General features: G+C 55.1%; 4 protein-coding genes across 4 annotated transcripts; all 4 read right to left on the reverse strand.

Annotated features, from left to right (window-relative positions):
• Positions 1-290: 290 nt before the first annotated feature.
• Positions 291-2,097, reverse strand: CHGG_06600 (uncharacterized protein; the record flags this gene model as incomplete). The annotated part of the gene is made up of 3 exons (XM_001222694.1): positions 291-611; positions 712-1,315; positions 1,415-2,097. The coding sequence occupies 3 exons, from the start codon at positions 2,095-2,097 to the stop codon at positions 291-293; spliced, it is 1,608 nt and encodes a 535-aa protein (XP_001222695.1).
• A 1,297-nt stretch (positions 2,098-3,394) lies between these two features.
• Positions 3,395-3,879, reverse strand: CHGG_06601 (uncharacterized protein; the record flags this gene model as incomplete). Its single annotated transcript, XM_001222695.1, has 2 exons — positions 3,395-3,541; positions 3,862-3,879. The coding sequence occupies 2 exons, from the start codon at positions 3,877-3,879 to the stop codon at positions 3,395-3,397; spliced, it is 165 nt and encodes a 54-aa protein (XP_001222696.1).
• Positions 3,880-8,364: 4,485 nt separating this feature from the next.
• On the reverse strand, positions 8,365-8,874 carry CHGG_06602 (uncharacterized protein; the record flags this gene model as incomplete). Its single annotated transcript, XM_001222696.1, has 1 exon — positions 8,365-8,874. The coding sequence occupies one exon, from the start codon at positions 8,872-8,874 to the stop codon at positions 8,365-8,367; it is 510 nt and encodes a 169-aa protein (XP_001222697.1).
• Positions 8,875-10,147: 1,273 nt separating this feature from the next.
• CHGG_06603 (uncharacterized protein) lies at positions 10,148-10,779 on the reverse strand (the record flags this gene model as incomplete). Its single annotated transcript, XM_001222697.1, has 3 exons — positions 10,148-10,306; positions 10,575-10,613; positions 10,684-10,779. The coding sequence occupies 3 exons, from the start codon at positions 10,777-10,779 to the stop codon at positions 10,148-10,150; spliced, it is 294 nt and encodes a 97-aa protein (XP_001222698.1).
• Positions 10,780-10,925: the final 146 nt, after the last annotated feature.

Genomic DNA, 10,925 nt, shown 5'->3' on the forward strand with positions numbered 1-10,925 from the left:
CTTTCCGCTTGCCATGCTTAAACTCCAATCCCTACCCACCCCCCGCAATGCCCTTCTACTTGGTAGTGTTTTCTTCGATTCATACCCCTTTCCCCTGTTCCAATGCGTGTAATGAAGGGACCAATCCGCCGTGATCGAGGTATGAGTGGGCTCCTACAGCCAGACAAAAGAAAACCGGCCGACGGGGGTTATTAAAAACAAAACGTGTAGAGGCCCCCGGGGTCCGTCAAGAGATATTAACGCGGCGCAAGATGTTTGGGGGCAGCGGCGAACCGCACGCCGATCCGTGGCTACCGGAACTCCCCAAAGGGCGCGCCAAAATTCATGCGTTTTTTGAACTTCAAGGGGACGTCGAACTGTTCTTCGTCGCCGCTTTTCGGGCTGCTCTTATTATCCTCGGAGTCAACCCCAGAACCGGCGCCGGGTTGGTCTTCGGCCTGAGTTTTCGTTTCCCCGGCGGCTGGTGGTGCCGTCTGCTTGGCCAGTTCCGAGTCCTTTAACACTGCCGGCAGTGCAGCCACGTTGTCCTTGCTGACTTCTTCCAGCTTGTCGGACAGCTTCTGGAAGAATATCTCGTCGTGGGCCGGCATGTTCCTCACCATAAGTGGGCCCTTCAGTTCACGGTCTTCGCTGGACTCTAAAGATGGGCTCGGGGTGGTCGGCGAAGATGTGGCCTTGCTGGTCTGTATCACCGGGGAAGGGTTCCATGACCTGTTGCGATCCAGATACGCCGCCCCCATCGCCGCCAGTGGTTGTGCCCTGGCTCGCGACCTCTTCATGCGGCATGGTCGGGGTACTGTCGCCGCTGTTGCTCGTTGCAGTAGCTGTTCCTGAGGAAACAGCGGTTGCTACCGACGAGAGGGAATGGTTTGGCGTGTGGCCAGCGTGCATCGTGAGGCGGTCCGCTTCCTTGGCTGCCAGAACTTGGAGGGTTTGTTCCTTCTTCGCCCGCGGGCTCTGGGGTTGATCAGAGCCTGACGGAGGAGAGCCAGATGGGCTGGAAGATTTAGACCCGTTTTGTGACCCGGTATCTCTAAAGGTGGCTTTCTTTACGCTGGTAGCCTTGATTGGGATGCCCTCCAACTCTGGATGGATTTCCTTGACGTCAACGATCGGAATAGGCTCGGCGGCGGCCTCGAGTGCCTCATCTTGCTTCAGAAAATCGGCCGTGGGTGCGCTGGGCCCATTCGGTGACCTTGGGGAAGCGAGGTCCTGGGCCCTCGGGCCCGGTATGGGCAACGGCGAAGACGCATTCCGGGCGGCTGACCCCCCATTCTGGCCCACGAGATGTGAACTCTTCTCCGAAGACAACGAGCTGTCGGGACTAATTAGTGATGTTCCTTAGCTTCCTTCGCGTTGGCCCATATTCGAGAAGGGTGCTCTCGCCCAAAAGGGGAGGCTATTCATGGCCAACGGGTTGGTGCCTCCCAGCCGTTCGATTTCCCCCACCAAAACCGCCTTCTCGGCCTCCCACTCGGCGCGCTCCTCCTCCATAAGGGCCCGTTCTTCCTTGTACACCTCCTCGGCTCGCTCGCGGTTCGCCTCCAGGTACTTGCGCTCCGCTTCCCAAGCCTCCTGCATCCTCGCCTTTTGCTGAAGGAGCCGTCGGACCATGCAGTCATGGCTGGATGAAGTCACCTCGTCCGCCGAGACGGACCGCGAGTAGGCTAGTCCGCCTCCCGGGGATCCCAACGTTTTGTTGGTGAGCCCAGCCGCCATATCTTGGTTCTTGTTCGATCCGTTTCCTGGCAGTCTGGGCGATGTGACCCCGTTGCGAGTTGTTGGCGGGAGACTGCTCGACCGGCTCTGATCGTATTGGAACTGTGCTTGCTGTGCGGCTGGCAGGATATGGGGTGACAAGGGCGAATAGATTTGACTTCCTCGAGGTTGCGAAACGGGACGAGGGTGTGTGGGGTTGTTGCTGTTGGTCACCACGACGTGGTCAAAGTATCCGTGGACACCGCGCGGGAGAGTCAGGGGAGAGATGATCGAGGAGGAGGAGTCGGTGGTGAGTTTGGGGAACGGGACATGCATGTCACTGTCCCGGGTGCCTGGAGGCCAGAAGGGGTCGGCGGACAGCTTCGCCATGACAGGCATTTTGTGTTTCCAGAGGTTTATACCACGAGCCCTTGGTCATGTGCAGAGCTGGAGCTGTTCCCCTTGCATTAGCTCGCCGTTGCTGATGTCAATCGATGTTTGTTGGCAGGTGTGGAGCACAATGGAGCATGTCGTGCGTGAAGCGCACGTTAGAGAAGGTCCGCTCGCCGTACATTCGTCCGTCGTTCGGTAATTGCGTACTGTATCGTGTGGACGGGACAGAAGAATGGGATGGCAGTCCGAAGACGAGACTAAATGGAAGCGATTAGGAGTGCAAAAATAATACAGTCGAGATTAGTTATTGAATAATGAGGTTAGGTAGAGGGCGATGGAAAAGTTAAGTAGGTACGGTAGTTCTGGTATACCCAGTCCAAATTATTGTCGAGGCTCTTGCTCTTCTGAGAGAAGGACCTGGACCGCCGACGTGGCAGCCCTGTCATCTGTTTCCGTAACTGCCTACTAGGTATGTAACCTGCAAGTGCTGCCCGCCTGGCCTGTGAAGAAGCGCCTGCCCTCTCAGGGCTGTGGGGCGGTGAGCCGGCGACCGCTTGTCCGCTCCCTTTTCAGGCTCCCCTCATCCTTCTTCAACCCCACAATTCACTACCGACGGGTTGTCGGCTGCCTACTCCGCGTGAAGAAAAACCCCAAGATCTCGCCTCAAGCCGTCCCAACCCACCCCTGCCGCCACGTGCTTTTTTTCTCAATTTTCCAATTGCTTTCAATTGCTTTTGTGATTCAAATTTTCGTTGAGCGTGTCCTGTCCTGCCATGGTCAATGCCAAGCGATTCTCTTTCTGGTGGAGCTTCGGGCCTTCATGACAGTGAAGATAGGGCACCACACCACCACTCACACCGCGGCCGTGGGGCAATGAGACATTTCATCCCCTCCAAGGAGGGGCACACGCTTTGTTGGCATCCTCGGTCCCAAGAATCCCTGCTTCGCTTTCTCAGGGTCCAGGACCCTGAAAAAAGTTGGTCTTGGCAATACCACGCTGCCACCGAAGCGACTGACGTGCTCTGTGTTTGGTGATGGTATGTACATACACTACATACGAACAACGAGCCCGTTGTAGTTGGCAAACAATGAACCCGTCAGCACAACATAGCTTATCCCTGGGAAAACCAAGATCGAGCCCCCTCGATGCGGAGTTGTAGGAGGCCCAATGAGCCAAAAGAGCATTTCCATGAGAACCGTAGGTAACTACGAGGGTGGTTCCCTCAAAATCACGACCCCTCCCCCATTGCGCCAAATCTCCGAAGCAACCCTGTGGTATCATCCATAATACAACCGCAACTCCTTATCTAGCCTCCCCGGTCCAATTCTCTTCCAGTCCAATGGGTAAGCCGGCGATCAAGACCGAGCAGCCGCCAGCATTCTGTCCAGAAGCAGAAATGGCCATGGCAAAGGCTGCAGCTTGAATCTGCATTCGCCACAGATGATGGGCCTATTGTTGGTCTAGTCAGGATCAATTACGAAATGACGTGCCCAGTGACTCTCGAGATGGACATTACCTCTCCTCAAAAGCTGTGATCTCTGGCATGCAAGGTATGTGGTGCTTATACTTGGCGCTGGGTAACCAGTCAGTTCTCGCTTTCGATCCGAGAGTGCAGAAACCTGCTAAGCTCCGTCTGCGGTTGTCAGTGTATGTATATGTACCATTGCTTGGTTGCGAGCCAACGGAAGTGGCCGCAGGAAAACTCTCGCTGGAATTCAAGTGTCAGCAGAGCTATCAAGTTCTGATAGCCTTATTATTCCCATACAGACCTGGGTAAAGTGGCACATTGTGAAATTGGCCTGACGTACGAGCCTGACGGGCTGTTTCACGCGCCCAGTTTTCGCGTTAGTGTAAGCTCGAAGTCGGGCGAAGGCAGATGATAACAGAAACCTCGATTTCAATATCTGGGTTTCGTATTGTTGCGATGAAAGTTTGCGATCCCCAAGGGAGGCCAGTTCCCACCCTTCCGGTGCTGTGGGTTTTCGTCTGGTTTATGTCCGGGTGAGGGTTGCGGCATGATATTCCTCTGCTCTTCGACCACCCGCTTGCTTGCCCCTCATGAACACGCAATCGGTAACACTGTGAAAGAGTCACAGGTCGGGCGAGACATGAGAGACACCCGGGCTGTTTGCTAAGTCTTGGCTCCTAGCATTTTGAACATGGAATCAAATCATTTCATCCTACAAACTTGAACCAGTTGATCAACTTGAAACCTCGGCCCCCAGTCTCATCACGGGGCAAGTTGTCTGGCCGAATATGCCGAGTGTCACGTTGAGACGAGCAAGTGACATGATCAAGTGCTGCTATTTAAAGTCGTTACCGGCCTCGAGGCCGTCTCACAATCCCAATGGGAAATGAGGAGTCGCAAGCCACTGCCCACAGGGCGCCAGCGCTCAAAGCATTTCCTAAACAAGATGGCAGCAGCCAGTTATTGTTTCTGTCCCTCGTCTCCGACACTAGGCCTAGCTATTTTTTTCAATGGTGATACTGCATAACCCCACGGACGACGACTGTATTTACTCTTCCCAAAGTATCTAGCACTCCCGTAGCTGTAGCGGTAGTATTGAGGACCGATCACAGCGAAAGGCCATATCCGATCACTGTGATTGTGGCTCGTTTCGGAACTAGCAAAACAAGGACTAGGGCAGTTGGACGAGACAATGGTGTGTGGACAAAGCTCGGGTCGATCCGTGGGACAGGAAAAGGAAAGTGGTACTAGACGAGTCACTCAGCCACTTTCGGTGAAGGATTTTAGGGAACACATAGCAGTGACCTTCCTCATATTGCTACTCATATCCCTTGGTAACTCAGATAACGCTCCGGATATCACATCCCCATCAACCCCTCTTACGGGGTGGGTTACTCAAGGCGGTCATCGGCTGGTTCGATAATAAAAGGGTGCTCAATATTAGAAACTCGCGCCACATCAACAATGCTCGATGGCAACTGTATTTTTATTCACCTGCTCAGATTCTTGCGGCCATGGTGCCTTATAACGTCAATGTTACCGAGACCCTTCAAAGTTTACTGTGGGTTTGAAAAAAAATCAGGGCTTAGATTGATTAGTACCCAGGTACCTTACTTAAGGCCCTCCTCTGTTGTGAGAGAATCTAGGTAAAAACCCAGACTTTTGGTATCGTGCAGGTTGTCTGGGCTCACATGCAGGTTGGGGCATTCAGTTTGAAAGCCAGATCATGATATCGCACGGCAGCAAGTACTCAATATATCGTTTTACGACGACTGTTTTGTCTCTAGATGAGGGTTAGCCAGTCAGGCTCAGAGCGGCAGCAACACCATGGCTAGAGGCTAGGCTGGTATCGTGTTTTTCTTTTTTCCCGTCTAGCCTCGAACAGGACATGCCTAGGTAACAACTCTTATCGCCATCGACTCCGCGGCATCTGAGATACATGAGCAACAACCTCTGCATTAGGTTGGAGCGAGTTGAAAGTGTTTGAGGGATGGAGGGTGTTGGAATGTTTTGATATGGTCACTAAAATAACCGAGTAGGCTCATTGGTAACTAATGACACATCTTCAAAGATGTAAGCTGCTTGACCTTGGTTCTCCAGTACCGAGACCCGTAATCCCTTTGTCTTGGAGGCATGGAATGCCACTACCATACCTACTCATGCTCATATGATAGCGCTGCTATTAGTATGCCTAAATCCCAAGGGTTGCAGTGCGGTGTTGTCGTTGCCTGAATGGCCACCGCATTACTAATATTTATCCTAAATCCGACGGCCTGGGAGAGTCAGAGGTATGTACAGTGTACACGCCGGGGTTACCACATCTTCCACAAGTCCACTTGCGGACGGTGTTGTCAGTGCCTTACATGTGACGTGCCTAGGTTTGGTAATGTTGCCAACGAGTTTCCCACGTGTTAGGTTGTCGCCGGGAGATTGGTAGTCGCATAGTGCACGAGTTGTATGGAAACCATCACCTGAGGCTGTGCCTAGGTAGACCTGTTGGGTACGAGTACATGTGGTGTCTCATTGTGACGATTGTGACGAATCTTAGGGGGCGAGCCTGAGTGGCTCCTGATAACAATCTTATACTGCTTACTGGGTCTTGTTTGCTTCCGCCAAAAAGACCCCATAGGTCATGTTAACACCGCGGGCCGCGACGGGGTGAGACAGGACTGCACCCGGCATCCGTTATTTGCCCCTGCTGCCGTCACAGGCCAAGACCTTGGGCCAAACTTGTCGCGAGACACCGGAAAGGGGGATCCGGATTCGATGGTGGAAAGGAACGGGGTGTGTGAGTTGGACATTGGCTCCATTGGGTCGCCATCCGCGGAACCCACACCACTGCAAATGAGAAAGCCCCGAGAGCCAGGACCCGCACCCTTCCAGACCCTCCAACCTCCATTATTATTACCTAGCAGATTAGTAAGTTCTTCTTCGCCCGGAACTGCGCTCGCACGGCTCGTCATAACGATCCGTGAGAAGACCGATGCCAAGTCCGTGGAGAAAGCCAGCAAGCGCCGGCAAACTCGGCACGACCGGAAATAAAGAAAAACTGGGCACGAGGCGGCCGACGCCAATCACCGGTGTCAAAGACCGCGGTCCGCCTCGAGGAGGAATCCCGATGGGCGGTCTCGCGACATCGGCGCTCCGCCCACTGTTCTTGAAGCGCCACTCCGGGGCACCACACCACAGAGCACCTCGTACTTTGTACATACCCCTGGGGGCCTGGTGGGTGTCCTCGAGTGCGGTCTCGAAGGTGGTGTGTGATGCCCATCCGGATTTCTTCGTGTGGAAACACCCCGCATCCCACCCTGCGAGCCTGCCACCTTTCCGACCGGGAGGCCTGGATGGAATTCCATGGGAGTGACCGCCTCGATAAGACCTGCCACACTGGACGGGGAGGAGGTCAAAGAGCCCGGCGAGGCGGTCCCAACCAATTGCCGTTTGGCTTAGACATCCCGATTAGTGACCGCTTCCATAGGTTGGCAAGCCGATTTCACTGCTGGCTGCAGGTACTGAGCTGAGACCCGCCCCGGTGCCGATGTTTTTTAGTATGTGCATTGTGGTATCCGTATCGTGGGGGACAACGTCGGCAAGGGCTCGCCGGATGCTGCGGCCCGGGGCTCAGCCTTGCCCATGGGCGTGGCAGCAGAGCACAGAATGTACATCTGGGAGTTAAGATCCTGACTGACATGACATGACTGAGACGAGGGTACGGATCCCGCAGAGTCGCCCTGACGTGGACTTCTATGAACAGGGCTGTGAAAGTGGGAACCAGCGCATCGCCGGGTGGTATACTACTCGTTGAGATGTGCGGGATTTGTTTTGACCCGCGTGGCCAGTGTCTGGAACGGTACGGATACAAATGTTAAGCGCAATTGGGTCTCGTTGTTTCAAATGGAGGGCAGGCAAGCTGAAGTTGGGACAAGTTCCTTGCTCAACGACTTGACTGGTCACAGGTCGTGTTACCCGGCTCAATTCCCAACAATGGATGTGCGCAGAAACCCCTGTGTGGGAGCTGTTCATGGTTTTTGGTTTCTGCTGCAGCCGACTCCTGCATCCTGAACCCACACCGCTGGTTGTGCTTCTAGAGTCAGCAATGGATGAGGTGCGGATTTGCTCCCGCCCTGCCCTGGAAAAAGGGAGGGCAACTTTGTGTGTTCCACCGCATTCGCTGCCTGCCTTGGAGCATGGGACGCGCACTTCTGTCGTGTGATGGCTTACTGGCACCATGGGGCCACTCCTGATGCCTGTGGATTTCCAAGGTAGGCTAGTCACTCAAACCACAGAACCGAGAGATTGTAGGGGATAGCGAATGGGGACGCGACCAAGACCTGAGCAACACAAGTCCTTGCTTGGCGTCACCAGCAGTTGTCTCTTTGGCGTCGACCTTGTTTGAGAAACGCATCACACGAGCGCGCGGCAGAACTGTTTCTTGAGGCACAACCGAGGACAATCGATCGAGCCGAGATGGACAGGCAGGATGCCCAGACGGGAGATCGCGATGCCAAGACGGTCAGGAAAGCTTGCGAGCCTTTCCAAGCCTACCCAGGGGCTCCGGTGTGCCTGTGAAGGCACCGATCCGACCAAGGGCATGTTTCGTGGTTGTTGTTTGGTCCGACCGCCAAGACGCTTTCTGAAGGGCCGTCTTGCGGTAGCCAGTGATGAACTTGGGATGAGGGACCGCGCATGGTCAGGTGGCGGCCACGAGTGTCTTCTCGAGGAACGGTGAGGCGGTTTGTTCGTCGGGATATGCCTCTGGGGCTTGATGCAGATGCGTGGCAATGCAACCGAGCCACTCAGTTAGTTAACTATCCTGGACGCGAAAGGGAATTGACGTGGGGGCGCGATTATTTGCTCGTGTGCTCCCCAGCCTGCCAGCCCCCGGTTCCGCGCTCAGGATGTCGGACAAGGCGTCGGCCAGAAAGAGCTGGTACACCCAGGCCGACGAGACTTGCCTCATTCCGCGGGCTGGCACCGGGCCGGCGACGGCTTGTGGGCTGCGTGCGCCAGTGAGCTTGTTGAGTCCTGGAGCTTGTTGGTTTGTTGGCTTGTCGTCGCCTTGTCCATCTTGTCGGCCGACGCCGAGACCTTGGCAACGGCCCCCCTGCTGAGCCCCTGGCATACCAAGAAACGCCACTATCCGATCGCCGGCCAGGTTTTGTGTGTACCCTGGCTCTGCTGGCTTCAAGCAGCTTGTGGGCAGCACATCGCAAATGCGCACTTGGTGTTGAGTCCTTTGAGCGTTTCCGTTTGGATCGTTGGTTGGGCTGTTTGGAGTGACAAAGACGCTCTGAGGCGTCAATCTCGAGGCCATTGGCGGAACGGGCACCCTCAACGTTCAATTGCTGACGGGGGGCGTTGCAGAGTGGCTGGAACTAGCGGACGCCCGCTGATAACTGAGTGGGTCTGAAACAAGAAACTGTCGCGTGCTGAGGTTTTAGTTATCGTGATGACACCATCCTTTATCACCCAAAAGTAGACACGGAAATCGCTGCGCCTTTGTTTCGAGAAAAGTGAACGCACAACGACACCCACCATGATGGCATTCAATTGCGCTAACGTTTCCTGCTTTGAGCGACCTGCTGGTATTCGTTTCGAGGGAGAACAGGGACAAAATCTGGAGAACCCCACGCTAATTAGCGATATGGCGTGGAGCACTGCGGGGATTTCGGCGTTTCTTTAACGAATCTTCGTATCGTGACGCGGGCCCGCTGCGTCGGCCTCAGCAACCACGACAACGCGATCGGGGCAGAACGAGAGGGATTCAAGCGCTGAAGTTCCTCAAGCTTGTTTTCGAAATGCTTTGCTTCAAGGGGCCTAATAGGGCTCTCGGGCCGGGGCACGTGCTAACTTACGCTTACTGGGACATGCATTGGTGCACAGTATGGTTCTCTCCTACCATCTGTGCAAGAAGAGGAGCCGACCGACGCAGACAACGCAGAGGGCCAAGACCTGTGTTGCCACAGGGTTGACGACGTGGTGAACGAGTTATCGATTTCCGATCGACCTCTTTTCAACACGATCATCAGGAGCCGGTTCGGCCTGGATATTGCGGCATATTTGGTCATTCCTCGAACGCCTTGGCGACGGATCCAGTTTCGGCGGCGAGTCGGGAGAGAACGATGCGCCGCCCCGACAGGTCTTGCAGGATGGGAATGTACCCTCAAAGAACGTCAAAGATGCAAAAGTCGATAAAAAACATAGCCATAAGAGTCACGTAAATCCGAAGTGCTTGATGAAGGTACGGAGTACTCCCGGGCATTGTCTGACGTTTTAGCAACCATGTAGGTTCCGTACCTGGGACTTGCCATGAATGTTGACGGCGCTTGCCCAAAATGCCCGCCGTTCTTGGGCTTGGCCAATCATCTGGCCCTGCAATTGGACGACCATCGCTCTTCTCTCGGTCTCTCGGCGCTGGGTGGGGGCGGGTCATCCCACCTTCCTGCCTCGAGGCTGCGCCGGTGAGTGTACCGTGTACTTCGGGCATACCTGCCAAAAGCTCCAACATCCGGCGGTGTGGTTTCGCTGTCCTAGAGCCGGATCGTGTTTTAGGACGGGAAAACCTGAATTGCGACATCCAAGACACTCTAGAAGGAGGAAGAAAAGGGTATTTTGGAGCGGCAATGGCGGATCGGAAGGGGCTCGGACATTTCTTCTACACGTGTAGGTGTGTCGTCCAAGTAAGCGTCTGGTTTCTCGCCATCCAGGTCCCGCCCTGGCAGGGCAGTGCTTGGCTCAAGACGTCCCTGCGAGTAAGGCCCCTATCTCAGCAGCCATGACCCTTCCACGCTGCTGGAGTGGCCAAAACATGGTTGATTCTGGCAGTTCCACTGGCCTTGCGGTGGAGCAGTGTTGGTTGCAAAGGGTGCAAAGCTGGGATGGCAGGAGGCTTGGGCCTTGGGGCGGGTCTGGGCGCTCGGCCTTTGGTCGGCGGTCGCTGTGCCTTGGGTGGGCCTCGGCGCCCCGCGATCACAATCTTGTGCCCGCAAACGTTCATCTGTTGGAAAGAAGTACCTGCGACTTGCCCGACTTTTCCTGGCGAGGCAGGCATACCTAAGCTCGAAAGGGCAAGTTCTGCAGCTGCAGCGAAGTTGCTGTTGCATGCATTTGCCGAATTTCGTACCTCCCACCATTTCTCCGCACGAATTACCTGGAGTGCCCCGCCCTCGATACAAGTACAGACACCGAGAGGGAACTGCGGGTTGCTGGGCGTTGCCATTGTGAGAGACCTTTTTTTGATCCATCCGACTCACGCTAAAACGCGAACATTGAGACGGTTCCCCCCACCCACCACGGAATCCCGCAAACCCTTGGGGAAACCCTCCAACTTTGAAGCGGCTCATCCCAGCCGCCGAACCCATTCTC

This window comes from Chaetomium globosum, genomic scaffold (genome assembly GCF_000143365.1).
Source record: "Chaetomium globosum CBS 148.51 scaffold_3 genomic scaffold, whole genome shotgun sequence".
Taxonomy (NCBI): Eukaryota; Fungi; Ascomycota; class Sordariomycetes; order Sordariales; family Chaetomiaceae; genus Chaetomium; species Chaetomium globosum.